Source organism: Aptenodytes forsteri, unplaced genomic scaffold (assembly GCF_000699145.1).
Source record: "Aptenodytes forsteri isolate BGI_AS27 unplaced genomic scaffold, ASM69914v1 Scaffold299, whole genome shotgun sequence".
NCBI lineage: Eukaryota > Metazoa > Chordata > Aves > Sphenisciformes > Spheniscidae > Aptenodytes > Aptenodytes forsteri.
Genome location: NW_008794154.1, coordinates 1,867,002 through 1,881,696, shown reverse-complemented (window position 1 = coordinate 1,881,696; position 14,695 = coordinate 1,867,002). Strand labels below are relative to the sequence as shown.

The 14,695-nt window shown below is 40.8% G+C and overlaps 3 protein-coding genes across 3 annotated transcripts in view; 1 reads left to right on the top strand and 2 right to left on the bottom strand.

The window, feature by feature from the left end:
- LOC103898990 (latexin) overlaps window positions 1-439 on the bottom strand; it is a 6,503-nt gene extending 6,064 nt beyond the window's left edge. Inside the window, exons 1-2 of the mRNA XM_009279386.1 lie at window positions 387-439; window positions 225-295 (exon numbers count right to left, since the gene is read on the bottom strand). Coding sequence (XP_009277661.1) covers window positions 225-295; window positions 387-439 — 124 coding nt within the window. The remainder of the gene's footprint in view (window positions 1-224; window positions 296-386) is intronic.
- The window catches only part of GFM1 (G elongation factor mitochondrial 1), a 23,770-nt gene extending 18,947 nt beyond the window's left edge, over window positions 1-4,823 (top strand). The window contains exons 13-17 of the mRNA XM_019472118.1: window positions 678-840; window positions 1,934-2,078; window positions 2,565-2,725; window positions 3,621-3,674; window positions 4,463-4,823. Of these exons, the coding sequence (XP_019327663.1) occupies window positions 678-840; window positions 1,934-2,078; window positions 2,565-2,725; window positions 3,621-3,674; window positions 4,463-4,594 (655 nt within the window). The 3' untranslated portion in view covers window positions 4,595-4,823. The remainder of the gene's footprint in view (window positions 1-677; window positions 841-1,933; window positions 2,079-2,564; window positions 2,726-3,620; window positions 3,675-4,462) is intronic.
- A 134-nt stretch (window positions 4,824-4,957) lies between these two features.
- Window positions 4,958-11,649, bottom strand: LOC103899084 (ovocalyxin-32). Its single transcript, XM_019471986.1, has 6 exons — window positions 11,626-11,649; window positions 11,514-11,576; window positions 10,425-10,599; window positions 9,603-9,739; window positions 8,698-8,760; window positions 4,958-8,604 (listed from the first exon to the last, which is right to left on the bottom strand). Exons 1-6 carry the CDS (start codon window positions 11,647-11,649, stop codon window positions 8,446-8,448), a joined length of 621 nt encoding a protein of 206 aa, XP_019327531.1. The 3' UTR covers window positions 4,958-8,445.
- Window positions 11,650-14,695: the final 3,046 nt, after the last annotated feature.

The following is a 14,695-nucleotide window of genomic DNA, read 5'->3' as shown; positions in this document are numbered from 1 at the left end:
GGAGGACCGGGGCCGGGGCCGGGCCGGGGCCGCCCCGCCCCGCCCGGAGCTGCCTGGCCCAGGGCGCTGCGGAGGCCCTTCGGGGACGAGTTGTGACATGCGGGGGTTGTCCCACCGCCGATGCGCTGTGTATCCCCCCCCAGCCGGGTGGGACAGGGGGCAGATGTTTCAGAGAGACCTCAGATCCCTCCAGTTTCACTTAAAAAGTATTTAACTGTTCATACTCGCAAGTTTTCTCCGATTATCCCCTTGTTCAGTGTCTGCACTTAACGTCGAAGTACTTTGTGGCTGGAAACTGTAGGTATGTGCAGAAACAACAAAAAAACTTATTCAGTCAACAAAAAGCACAAGCCTAAAGGTAAGCAGGCTTTATTAGCGTTGCTTACCGCACACAGAAGAATCTTGTTTTTGCAGTTGTTTCTTGAGAGATTAAACTCATCGCGGTCTCTCGGCTTCCTGCTTGCAAGATGAAGAACCGTGGTGCTCCCTCTTTGGGCATTAAATAGCCTCAGCTGTTGTTTTAGCCGCTGTTACGGCATTTAGCCATTTTGGTTACATGTAACCAAATGGAATAAAGCAAAATGCAGAATGGGAACTTCTTCCTTAGAAAACTGTGGTTAGCGCATGGTTTGTGTAATGTGTAACTTGGTATTCTGGGGGGATTTGTTTGTTCTTAGGTTTGAATATACACACAAGAAACAGACGGGCGGAGCGGGCCAGTATGGCAAAGTTATAGGCGTTCTTGAGCCCCTGGATCCGGAGGACTACACAAAATTAGAGTTTGAAGACAGAACCATTGGCACAAATATTCCAAAACAATTCGTGCCCGCTATTGAAAAGGTACAAAGTGTTTTGTGTGTGTGTATGATGTAAGAAATACTGATTCTTGTTGTTTTCCTGCTGTACTGTCCACATTTACTGTGACTGTGCTTGCCCCAGGCAAGGAGGCTTTTCCCGTTATTTCAGTGGAAGCAGAATCAAGTTTTTGTGGCTTTGCTTAATATCTTACGTTCCTAGGTTTTCCACTTGATTTAGAAGCTGCTGTTTGTTTTCTTTGGTAGTGCTTGCTCTATTTCCATAGCAGTGCTGCAGTGCAAAAGGTAGGCTTTCCTTTCTTGTAGTCAAACAAGCCTCCTTCTGTTGAATCTGCTTTTTAATGGCCCTCTTCTGCTTTTGATTGTGGCCACGCGATTCTCATCTCTAACCCCAAAGTATTGTAACTTTTTTTGTGACTTCTCTGAGGCCAGTTATGTAGGAAACTGTAATCAAGCTAGATTTTCTGCATGAATTACCAAATACTCTTCTTAATCTCTTCTGCAGGATTCTTCTGTGCTTATCTCTGTGTAACTGTATAATTTATCACGTAGTACTTTAAGTAGTACCTACCACGATCTTTGAATTCCTATAATAATGGATCAACCTAAAATAGTTCCTTCGTTATTCTGTGATGCAACACTTGAAAGATTTTTGCCAAATCCTGGAAAAAGCATGAAGTCTTAAAAGAATCTTGTTCTTCAGTCAAGTGGTTAGAGTAGTTCTTTCCACACAGAGCATTCTTTCAGTTTTTGATCATACACTCCCTTAACAAAGCAAAATCCTGAGTACATTTCTTGTCCTTTGCTTGTTACATGATTTCTATTTTTAAAAAATACCAGTATCGAACCGAGGTGCCAAAGAATGATAGCACAAAGTTTTCAAACGTTTGGGAATGAAAAGTTTTCCCCACTGTTGTTTTCTTCCATTATCTTATCAAGCAAGAAGGTCCATTGCATAGATACGGGATTGCTGTTAAAAATTGTGAAATGCTTTTTTTTTTTGTTATTGTCATTTTGTTTTTTAAGTTTAATGTCTTTTATAGGCTGTTGTTAACGCTACTCTCTTTTAAGCTTCATTTTCATCTAAAAACTGCTAACTTTGAGATGTTACTTGACAGGGATTCCGAGAAGCATGTGAAAAAGGTCCAGTGTCAGGGCACAGGATATCTGGAGTCCGGTTCGTCCTAGATGATGGTGCACATCACATGGTGGACTCTAATGAAATCTCTTTCATCAGAGCAGGAGAAGGAGCCCTAAAGCAAGGTATAAAGCTAGTCATTTGAACGCGTAGTCCTGCTGGCTTCTTTATTGTTGGAGCTAAATTTAACGACCTCCTTTCTATAGGTTCATTTGTTGCCTGGTGTATCCATACATACATTTAAAGTTTGGCCAGTTGTGTAGAGCAGAATATATGCAAGAGTTTATAGAAGTTTTGAGGGAGGCACAGTAATTCCTTTAGTTATATGAAGGAAATCCTGTTTTCGTAGAATAAAGAAACACCAACATCTTCAACCTTACACAGGTATGAAAAGAAGATTCTATCAAACTGTGTGCCTCCCAGCTTTACTGTCTTGGGAATAAAAGGCAGGGGAGCTGGAATTCCACATAGTCGATTACTGTTTTCCCCCACTGATGTAAGAAACACTTAGCATTAACCATAAAACACTTCTTCGCTATGCATAGGCGTATCTTGAATTATACCAGGCTTGTTCTTTGATGTTTGATTATTTAGTAAGTTTTTTCCTCCAGCTATGGAAAACGCTGCTGTGCGTATACTTGAACCCGTTATGGCAGTGGAGGTGATGGCACCCACTGAATTCCAAGGAGCAGTGATAGCTGGAATTAATCGCCGTCACGGAGTGATCACAGGGCAAGACGGCACAGAGGATTACTTTACTCTCTATGCTGAGGTTTGTATTGTTCACTGGTTCCTGACCTTTTCTTTTCCTGCCTTGCCTTTTGACTCCATTACTGTTCTACTCATTGACTAATATGCGTAAACTTGTAGCCAGGTTTTTCAGTGGATAAGCAAAACACTGATTTTCAACTCGTGGCAGTGTATTGGGCAGTATTAATGAACCTATTATAAATCTGTCTTGCTCCAGAGAAGCCGACTTACTAACCTAAAATCACACGGTGGCAGAGAAAGAAACAGAACTTGGGTTTCTTGAGATGGGCTGGCTGTGCTACCTCAGAGGGAAACAAACCTGTGCAGCAGGACAGGTGCACAGAGTTCAGGGGGAAGATCTTTATGTCAGCTGTCTTCCTTCAGCTGTTACCTGCATTAACTGTAATAATTGCAGCTAAATGCAAGTGACTTGTCTTCAATGATCCTTCTTTTATGTCCCTTCAAAAAACGTATTTGTTCTCATGTTAGGTCATATAGAAGTGTACATCTAACAGTGGTGGTAGGGTAAATCATCTCAGCAAAGCCTTAGCTAATGACAAGACGACACTCCGCATCACTTCTGCTTCGGAAATTGTGTTTAGAGCTGCAGTCTTGAGATATTTCAAATGTTACGATCTCTTCCCGGGTGACACAGATTACCCGAGTTTGGAATATTCCAGTATCTGGTGCATTCAAACTCTGAGGTTTTGGGGGTTTCCTGCTGAAAACACACTGTGAATATAAATCAGTTGAAATAAGAGGTACTTTACAAAAATAGATAATTAGATCAGTACTGTTTACAAAGAGCACCAGACTTTACTGACTTTTGATATTGTAATTGAGATTAATTGGACGATAACCCAAAGTTGATGGAAAAAATACCTTGTTTTTACAAGAATAGTATGTTTGGATTTTAGGTGCCACTGAATGATATGTTTGGATATGCCACCGAGCTGAGGTCTTGCACAGAGGTAAGTACTCTTGGTACTTTTTGCTAGAACATGTTTATTTCTGTAAATCAAGTGTGCTAATTTGCATCATCATATACGTAGCATATGTAGCAGTAAAAGTGATAAAAATCAAAGCAGATGCAGAATAGGAAAATAACCTTACAGTTTTTACTGTTACTTCAACTGCTTTTTAATTAACATAGCTATCATTAGCTGCGTCGTTTCTGGCCAAAAAATTCTTTCATACTTTGAGGAGGGAAGAGATTCAGAGTCGTAAGTAATACAAAATGATAGGTACCAGTAAAGGTATTAAATTCACAGGCTGGAACAGTTGAGGCATACTCCTTAAGTTACAAATGTCTGCAAGTAGAAGAGATCTTTGACAGTAGTGCTCACGCTATTAAGATGTCCTTTTTTTAATAATATATATGCCTGTAGTTATACGCTCGTTGGATGCATTTGAATCAGGTGAGTTTGCGTGTTACATAAAATATGCTATTCCACATCTCGTGACAGGCGAGTGCCGGTATTCTGTGAGCACTCGAACGGGTTGTTATTAATGCCGTGATCACTTTCAGTTTTTAAGCAGAATGTCAGGCTGATGAGATGGGAACCGCAGGCGATCTTGTATCAAAGGAACAGTGTTCGGATACTGTTTGTATGTCTTTGCATCTCCTATCTGCGTGCCTCGGTACACAGTGTTGGTATACTTTATCGCATGTTATTTCACAGATTGGGGTGTGGCCTACTGCTAAATAGGTTTACATGTTTAGCGTCCTCACTTTGACTATTCTTTTCCAACTCTACAGGGAAAGGGTGAATATACAATGGAATACTGTAAATATCAACCATGTTCGCCCAGCACTCAAGAAGAAATAATTAACAAATACCTCGAAGCAACAGGACGACTTCCTGCAAAAAAGGGCAAAGCCAAGAGCTGACTTTTTTCCTCTTGAGTACGTTGAACAGTTTTTCACATCCTTCTCCAAAAGCTCAGCAATCAAGGCTGGCTGGATAAGTGCAGGCTGCAGTGGGACTCGGGCTTGTAATTTCATCATAATATCCTTCCTTTGTGGTATTCTCAGAAGCCACCAGGAGATCACAACAGAATTGTTCACGTGTAAATTGCTACTCATTAACAAAATATATAAATGTTACAGCACTGATGATAATTTGTCTTGAAATTTGTCTTAATCCATTTGTATTAAAGTAATTTTATTTTTTTACTTGCTACATCATTATTTTGTAATTAGGCTAGTTCCTGTTTCTTTGTTTTTGAAAGTTTAAAAATCTTAGTTTAGGAGACTAAACTACCTATTAACTGCTGGACAGGCATGAGGGTGAATCGTCATCCAGTGCTGAGCAGTTTTCACATACGTGCCCCAAGCATAGATCCTGTAGCTCCTGCACTTAGAGCATACAGTCCAGGGAACGAATGTCAGTTTTCCCTCCTCATCCTTCAGAAACAATGCTAGGAGCCTCCAAAGTCCTAAGGAATTGGGCAAAGTCATCTGTCAGTGCAACTTGCTTATCACCACACCTGCTTATCACGGATGGTGCAAGGCATTTGAAAAGAGTTGATAATAATATACGTAGAAGTTAAGTCTTTCCAAAGCTATGAACAATGTGGATTTATTTTATGGGCTCGCTTTCTTGGCTCTTTGTTAGAAAACCAAACAAAAGATTCCTTTCCCCAGAACCTTACAATCAAAAGGGCGTGTTGCTGATGATGCTCAGCTTGGGAATCAGTTGAACAGATCTTGCTCGCTCATAGAAGGGAGATAAAACAAGGACGTTATAGTTAAGTGAGAAAGAGAAGATATTATCATCAATGTATTTTTTTAATTACTACCAGAAGATCCACGCTGAATTTTCTTTGCGTGCTCTCTCTTCCTGACCTACTCGGCTTAACAGCACTTTTGCAGACTTCCAGTAAACAGAGAATGAAGTTCCAGTTCAAAACCAGCTACATTCCTGGCACAGGATTGTGGTTGATGTTTACCAGACGCAGACAGAACTGCAGTGGCTGGGCTGGTTTTCCCTCAGCCTTCACAGAAAGACAGTGAAAATTACTTATTTTAACCTTGAAAAAAGTACAGCGTCAGAGATTTGTCAGGGGCATGTAAATGCTGACTAAACAAACACATGTATAATGCTGTATATGAGTATAATGTTGCTTTGGGCCAAATCCTTCTTGATTCCCTTGCATTCAGAGCCTTATTTTTGTGAAAATACTCAGCTGGAACTCGTTTCAAGAAAAGCCCTGCAGGTTCTCTGACATTTGGAGATTTTCTCAAACAAGCAAATACAGCACATTTACCAAAATTCAAAGATGGCTTACAAAAGCAGTATGAATGCAAGAAATAAATGGGGTGGTTATTATTTTATTTATATTTATGGCTTTTATATTATGCTTATTAGAGGCCAGTCATGATGTGAAATCCCAGCTAATAGGTTCTGCCAGATGTGTGCTGGTTCTCCACAAATCTAATGCGGCCGATGAGAGCATGGCCCCGGGTAGCACAGTGCAGGGACAGCTGAGGCACAGCGGGGTCTGCTGAGCTTAAATGCGAGGGAGAAAATCTGCGGGTAGGGGGAAGGCTAATGGATAGTGGGGGACAGTGGAAGAAGGACAGAAGCACTAGCAAGCGCCTAATTTTGGGGCGCCCTGGATTTTGTTTCTTTGTGCGGGATGGGTTTTTTTTTTTCTTTAATCAAATTTTAGATAGCACTTGTCGTATATCTTAGTTGAACTCTTCCTAGCAGCAAAGATGGAAGAGAACTACTACTCTTGTCTGTACAACCTCTTACAGATATGCTCTGCACGCGTTTTTTTAGCGTGAAGAATTCACTGTGAACCCGTCTGAGCCTTGGCTTGGATAACGTCTACACTGATGTAACCAAGAATTTTGCTTGAGTAAAAACTGTATGATTTTAGGTTCTGATCCACTGACTGAAATCTTGGCCCTAAAGAAGTTGGTGGAAATTTTGCCTTTGAATTCCAACAGGTTTGCTACTTGTCCAGAAGCTATTGTGCAGTTTCTTAACTAACCTAAGTTTGCGTTGCTTATTTGGTGTCAAAGTTACACCGATCTGGTAAGTTGGAAGTGCCTGATCCTCTGTTCTAGGTCTGGAGAGCAGTGACAAAAACAGGGTAAGGAAACTAAACTTGTGGTTAAATGCATTGCTAAAGTAGAGCCCCAAAGTGCAAAATCCATGCTATTTTCTTATTTAAATTCTAAAAAAAATATTTTCATCACCAATTTCTTTAAGAAATGTTGCCATTATAAGCTCTGATTTCACGCTGTTGATGATGAGAAATGTGTTGCCAGCACAAAAGAAAACACGAGTATGTGAAATGCTGCTTCACTGAATTTATTGTAATGCCTATGATGTGCTGATATAGAAAGCTTCAGTCAGTAAAAGTATATCAGACTAATACACTTGTGTAAAATGCCTGAATTTGGGGGGTTAACAGATCACCCAGCCTAAATATCTCCCAGTTAAAGCTTTCATGTTGAATACCTTAATCATCGTTACCAATTACAGATCAACGATAGCGCAGTGTACCACAAGTTATAAAGAATGTAACCATCCCAGAAGGCAGAGACCATTGCCTGTTTTCCTAAGTAAGGTGTACTTATTGATAGGGAGTTAACTTAACCTGGCAGAAATCTTGTTAATGGGGAAAAAAAATGACGAACCCGAAACAGTTTGGCACAATCTCAGTGAACAAAGGCAGGACAGCGGGTCTGCTGTAAACCGAAACGGAGAATTTGGTGTGAGAGGACAAAAACATGTTCTTGCAGGAGGACTTTGTCGTATTTAGGATGGGTACAAGACACGGCAGGCAGTAATATAAAAGCTGTTTGACGGGGTATTCTGGCAGCGGGCTGTTCCCCCGCCAAACCCAAATGTGGAAATCCATCTGTACAGAGCCTTACTGTCTTTGCAGTTCTGTCTTTTCGTTGAAGGTAGAATAGCGAGAACTGTGTCGTACTGCAAATAGACTAAGACAACATTCTCAATTTCCGTTTGACAAACACTGCCTTGCAGTGTTCTGGACTGGTGAGAGATGTGGAGAGACAACAAAACGTATTTTCCTTATATCAATATTTTCTGAGTTGCCTTCACAAATATGAGAGAAGAAACTTCCTTTTTATGTCAGCTCACACCCCAGGGAACAGTGGTGCGTCAGCAGGACTAGGGCCGTGCAGATGCTGGCTACTGGCTTCTGTAGGGCCTTGCGGGAGACGTTTCGCTGCCTATGCTCATCCACATCCTTTTAAAGGCCAAACACTGGGAGAAGATGGGGAGCTGGGGTCGAACAGCAGCAGCATGAAAGAAAACCCCACCTCGAGCCTGCGTAATGGTATTTGTTTTATTGGAGATCTAAGTTAGAAATCAGCATGTATCTATTCCAAAAAATAAAAAAAAAATTAGCAGACAAATATTTCTTACTGACAGATTAATATTTTTCTCAAGATTTTTATCCAAATATATTAACTTTGTTCACAAACTATGTTACTCTAAGTAACAGTAAGTTAGTGACATAAAATCAGCTTGTGTATGTTTATCTGTGTATGTATGTCATAGCAAAGTTTTTAGGTAGAACTCTAGAACATGAGTCTTGCAGTTTAAGAAATTACAGGAATTAATTTTGGAACAAAACAGACTAGTGAAAGCATTCAAATTCACTGTTCGACTTGTATAGAAAAATTATCACAACTCCAGATCTATTAACACAAGGATTTTCTCATTTAATACATAGCCATAAAGCTGACAATCTCTTTTAAAAATTTGCTCCCCTTTCATATAAAATCCCAGCAGCTGATCCAGATTCCATTCCAGACCCGTATTCGAGCCCCTGATTCTCTGAAGCACAGAAGTATTTCACTTTCAGAGGGCGACCAGGAAGCCAAGTGAGGCGCATCTGACATGAAATAATTTCCTGGAGAACAGATTTAAAAATACACATCTTTTATGATCTTTATACTGTTCCTCTGTTGATGAAAGGAGGTATTATACGCGTATGCTTTCTTACCTGTGTTGGAATTTCATGGAGTAGGACAGTGTAGTCAAACTCAAGAAAATGATCTTTCCTTATCTGGGCGTGTATGAAAAAGAAAAAAATGATCAAGAACACAAGTTACATTGTGGAAGTTCAGAGTCTACTCTCATTGACTGCATGTAGCTTGCTTAGGGAGCGAGATGAATAGGGCTCGAGATGGCTGTGGTCGCTGGCTGGAGTGAGACGGGTTTTGTATGTAGAGAGACGGGGAACTAGGAACACTTCCTGCATAAAAACTTTGGAGGCACTAACTGCAACGTGGCTCTGCAGTCTGACTTCTCTGACATGAAGCTAGGCTTGACTCAGATGCTAATTAATTGAGTTTAACCCTCAAATAAATTTGAGAATCTTACCTATTGATCTCTCCTTCAGAGAAATCTCATTCTAAGTAACTAGGGAATAAAAACCGAACACTGTCTGTTGATCACAGATGACTGAGGGACACAAAGCTTTGGGAACTCCTATTCTATATGCTGCAGATGTAAGGTATGTTCCTCAGAGAGCGTATGTCAGGTACTAGACTGATGCTACCTTCGAGCTTGGCTAGGAGGGCAAAGAGTACTAGGAGCGACTTAGTATGGGGCTGATGAACTGCAGGACCGTACGTTCAAATCTCCTGATTAAACCTGCAGAAGCCAACAGATCCGCTCATGCAAATAAGGAAAAACAAATGTTGTCCAAACGAGTAAAATTTTTCCACCAAAACCTGGACAAGGTTGTCCAGAGGTGGAGATACTTGTATGGAGAAGCCACTGGGATTTTGGGAGAATCACACCCATTACAGAGAGCGTGAGCTGTTGATGGTTGTTTTATTCTCTGCTGCTTGGTAGACTCTATTAGCTTCTGTAACGCAGACTTGTAATTTCCACTTTGCTTACCCACTGCTTCACAGACTTGACTTGTGCCATGAAGTACCCCAAGTTCTCCGTTGACTTTTCCCACATTATGTAACTGCTGCCAGCGACAGCCAAAGCCCACACTGGCTCCAGGGCAGGTTCAATATTTCCATAGCTGTCTGCAAGGGAGAAAGAGAGTAATATAAAAATGATTAATTCTGGCTGTTCACAGAACACTTTTGCCTGGTGTAGCACTATTCCTGGGAAGTGACTCTTCCCTCAGATGCGTTACAATCTTGAACAGGGAGGAGAATGATGCTAAACCTGCAGTCACAGTACAAGTATGAAAGCATGACGGAACTGAAATTGCCAAGAGACACTATGCACAGGGTCCCCACAAGGAGGTGAGAAACCCAATATCCACGGTAATGGAGGTCCTTACCTAGCCAGGAAGAAAAGAGGGACTGGGGCGCTCTATTTCCAGGATGGAAAAATCCTGTTAGTCATCCCTTGTGAATTTCCACCCGCAGCTGGGGAAGGTGTGTGGGTTAAGGCAGTTGTTATTACTTGAGGACATTTTGCATTTACTTGAATATAAAACTGCATAGACTTGTTTTTAAATCCAAAACACCTTCACAACATTGTGTTGACTACCGCTGTTGCTAAAACGCAGCAGGTTTTTTTTCTCCCCAAGAATTGCTAGCAAGGTGGAATTGTTTTGATAGTTAGCTCTATGGTTTTAGGGTGCTACTGTAAATGTCTGTGTCTACTTTTTGAAATGCATGTACATTTGCTTGTGTTCTTAAAAGTGCCCAGGCTCTTTGAGATAAAATGAAATACAATTGATTATTTGGAGGAATGTACCTGGAATATTGTTTCCGATTATTGGTTTAGTTTGGTGCCTAATTTTTTTGTAAAGTCTGTTGTCCTCTTCTTGGATTTGCTTCTGGTCTTTGGTATACGTGCACTTGATATTGACAGCAGGCGGAGACTTTGTCTTCGGATACAACACTGTAGCAAGGCAGCTCCCGACATTTTCCTGTAAAGGTAGAATTTAAAATTGTTATCTTTAATTGAGATTTTTCTTACCAGCAACACATTCTTAAAAAAGCTCTTGGTATTATGTGAAGTGTACATGTGGAGTATGTACATGTCTTTATGAGACGCCTTGTATGAAGCTGTACAGGGGTCAAGAAAGTCTTTAGATGGATACAAATTTTTTTCCAGAGAAGTAAATAGGTTAAAACCACAAGGCTAAAGTGATTTAACAGAAGTTTTTAATTAAAGTGTAGCAGAAATGCACTAAGTCGTCTTGGAAATACATTTGAGAGTTCTCAAGAAATAACATTAACAGGGCATTTCATTGTATGATACTTCAGCCTTAAAACAAAAGTAATCTAACGCTTCATATTAAATTCTGAAAATAATCTGAATTTCGTAAAATGTGTGTGTAATGGAAAAGCAGATGCTTACAGTAAAATTGCTCATGACAACTGTCTGACAGAATGAATGGGGGGGGATATAATTCAAAAGAACACAACTGTCAACTCTTTATTCTCATTTTGGTGTGCGGACACAGCAGGAGCTACAACTGGATAACAAGGACCATACTGTCACACTGAGTTTGGACCATTGCAAAGTTTCACTCAGGCGCTTGGTTGCCTGATGTGACTTAAATGAGACAATCTCTTCAGGCACTGAGCAAAGCAGGTAACTACGGTGCTCTGACCACTTGGACCCCGACAGAGGCAGAGGACCCATTAGATGAGATACTCGGGTGATACTAAGAGCAAACCATGCCCCATGCTGGACAGGCAGGTAGAAGCATAAAGGTAAGTCTTTCCATTGTGAAAGATTTGTTTACAAAAGCAATTAAATGTACCCTGTTTTGGAGATGTTGAAGTTCATTTGAACGCACACTGTCAGAAGAAACATGGTGGACTGTAAACTCACCCTGCTTTTGTAGTCTTCGGTAGTGAACTGCAGGTAATACTTGTGACCAGACTCTGGGATGCTCTGGAAGAGAGAAGGATTCAGCCATCAGTGTAACTATAGCCTTACATACCGTAACTTGCTGAGGTGTTGCCATGAGCGCTGAGGAGGGAAAACGAGGGTGCCATGGCTACCTCATGGCCTTGTAGCATCAGGAAATTGGTCAGATGAGATGTGCTGAGATGATCCTAGCAGCAAACACAAAGGGTCTTAACAACAACAATAAATAACCTTTATATTAAGGGATGTTTTAAAGCCTTTCCTCACAGAGAGATGCAAGAAGAAAAATGCAGCTCAAAGTCCTTCACAGGACAGATTGATACTGAGTAACTTTAAAAATAGTAAAATTGCAAATCAGTGTTCAGCTTCTGAGGAGGTATTTTTTGCACAGGCTATCGGAGTGCCCTTGAATATATAAATGAATCAAATCTTGCTGACTGATTCACAGCTGAACAGGAATTACACGGGCTAATTTAATCTTAGGGATGCTAACCTTTCTAGGTTTTTTTTTTTATTGTGACTGGAAAGAGACTAATTTCACTACGCAGCATGTCAGAGCAGGATTCTGATCTGTCTGCTCTCTTTTGCCCTGAAAACAGTCATTAAGTTGCCCAATCAACTATCCGAGATTCCGCTTGTTAAGGAAAAATAAAAGAATACTCCTTGCTGGTGGGAAGCAGCCAGTAGCACCTCTTGTAACACAAAATATCAGAAAAGCCTTAGGAATGTACACCTTTGAAATACGTAATTTTCTTGGATTTGGGGCTTTTTCGGTTTCTTTTGGGTTTTTTTTTTCCCTGTTGCTGACAGAAATGGTTCAATTCACAAATTTTATTTTTGGTGTGGGATATCACAGCCTGTCCGGCCCCCAAGCATGCTGAAACAGATTCCGCTTGTTAAGGAAAAATAAAAGAATACTCCTTGCTGGTGGGAAGCAGCCAGTAGCACCTCTTGTAACACAAAATATCAGAAAAGCCTTAGGAATGTACACCTTTGAAATACGTAATTTTCTTGGATTTGGGGCTTTTTCGGTTTCTTTTGGGTTTTTTTTTTCCCTGTTGCTGACAGAAATGGTTCAATTCACAAATTTTATTTTTGGTGTGGGACCCCCCAGCCTGTCCGGCCCCCAAGCATGCTGAAACAGAAACTAGCTTTTAATGTTGGCCATGAAAGATACTAATTACCCTGAAACAGGATCAATGTCTCATTTAATAGTGTAAGAGCAGAGCCTAATAAAAAGTAGTTGCATTATCTGCTCTTTACTTCATTAGTCTCATATTTTCCTACCAACTTGTATATTCTCTTTTGAAATTTCTGTATTTATTTTTGAGTGGGGAGTCTGAGTAACGAATAGGATGGAAAACTTTATATTTATTCAACTAATTCCTTGTAAAATTACATTATGTGTCGTTTAACTGTTTGGTACATTTCCGAGCCTTTCCTTTGATTAAATCAGCCAGAAATAAATGAAAAAAAAAAGTCTTTTTGTATGCTATACTGTGATTTATTAGACGAGCTTTCTGATATACAAGCCAGGTCACTTCTGTGTCTGAAAGTTTGTCCCTTTTGCATATATCACCTGGTTTAATAAGAGGCATTCTCTTTCTGTAGAAAATGCATTTTACTGGAGAATGCAAGCTGCCTTTTAAAGTGTGCATTTAAATCAAATTGCTGTATTCCAGCAACAGCACTGATTTTTTAGTCTTATTTGTTTTTTAAATACAATACTCTTCAAATAAACAGGAGGGGAATTCTGGCTGTTTGCACAATTTTGAAGATCAGAACCCAAAGCAAACATGCATGTGTTCTATTTATCTAAACTTGGGCCTCTGTTGTTCCCATCATACTTTCTTCCAGGAAGCCATTAATAGCATAGTGTTAGCAAAGTTTCATTCCCAGGGCAAGGCCTTCAGCCCAGCACCTGCCTTTAGTACATACACGGAGTTATACACTGCAGATAAGAGGGCAAATTGGTTTAGTCACTTGCTCTACTTTTATGAAAACCCCTCTTGAAGCTTTACAATGAGGCAAGTCTGGAGCTGGACCCAGCTGACACCGTGAAAGGAATGGAGGGAATGGAGAAGAGGATGAGTTCAGACTTATAATTTCTTCTCTGCCTCCTCGTTCTCCCCTTCTCTCCTGCCCCCATTTTGTGTATTGGCTAAATCTTGTCCTCAAAATGACAAGAGATTGTGACATGAACAGACACTCTTAGCCTAGCAAAATGGTAAAAACTAGCTTTCCTGAAATGCAGGTTTACAAAAGAATCAATAATTCGTGTTGCTGAAAGAAGGGTCTAATCTCATGACAATCACTGCAGTTAAGTCTAAGTTTCTAATTATTGTAAAGCTACCCAAGAGGTATTATCTCTATTGTTTCTAACATTCTTCATTTGATCAAGTATGGGTATTTTTTAAGCACAGTGACCTAGGCTTATTCCTTTTCTTGTCATCAGTACCACAGATGAGAGAACCTGAAATAGCGTCAGTTGGACTGCAACACTTCTGAAGCAGGAGAAACTTAGCTCTGATTTAATGGATGATAGTGGATGGGGTTTCCTGCTGAACCTTTTCCTCAAGGGGCACAGTACAGCAGCCTGATGGCACGCTCCCAGTTACAACATAGAATCATAGAATAGAATCATAGAATCATTGAGGTTGGAAAAGACCTCTAAGATCATCGAGTCCAACCGTCAACTCAACACCACCATGCCCACTAAACCATGTCCCTAAGCGCCTCATCTACACGTCTTTTAAATACCTCCAGGGATGGGGACTCCACCACTTCCCTGGGCAGCCTGTTCCAATGTTTCACCACTCTTTCAGTAAAGAAATTTTTCCTTACATCCAATCTAAACCTCCCCTGGCGCAACTTGAGGCCATTTCCTCTCGTCCTATCACTTGTTACTCCGGAGAAAAGGCCGACACCCACCTCGCTACAACCTCCTTTCAGGTAGCTGTAGAGAGCGATGAGGTCTCCCCTCAGCCTCCTCTTCTCCAGGCTAAACAACCCCAGTTCCCTCAGCCGCTCCTCAGAAGACTTGTTCTCCAGACCCCTCACCAGCCTCGTTGCCCTTCTCTGCACACGCTCCAGCACCTCAACGTCCTTCTTGTAGTGAGGGGCCCAAAACTGAACACAGGATT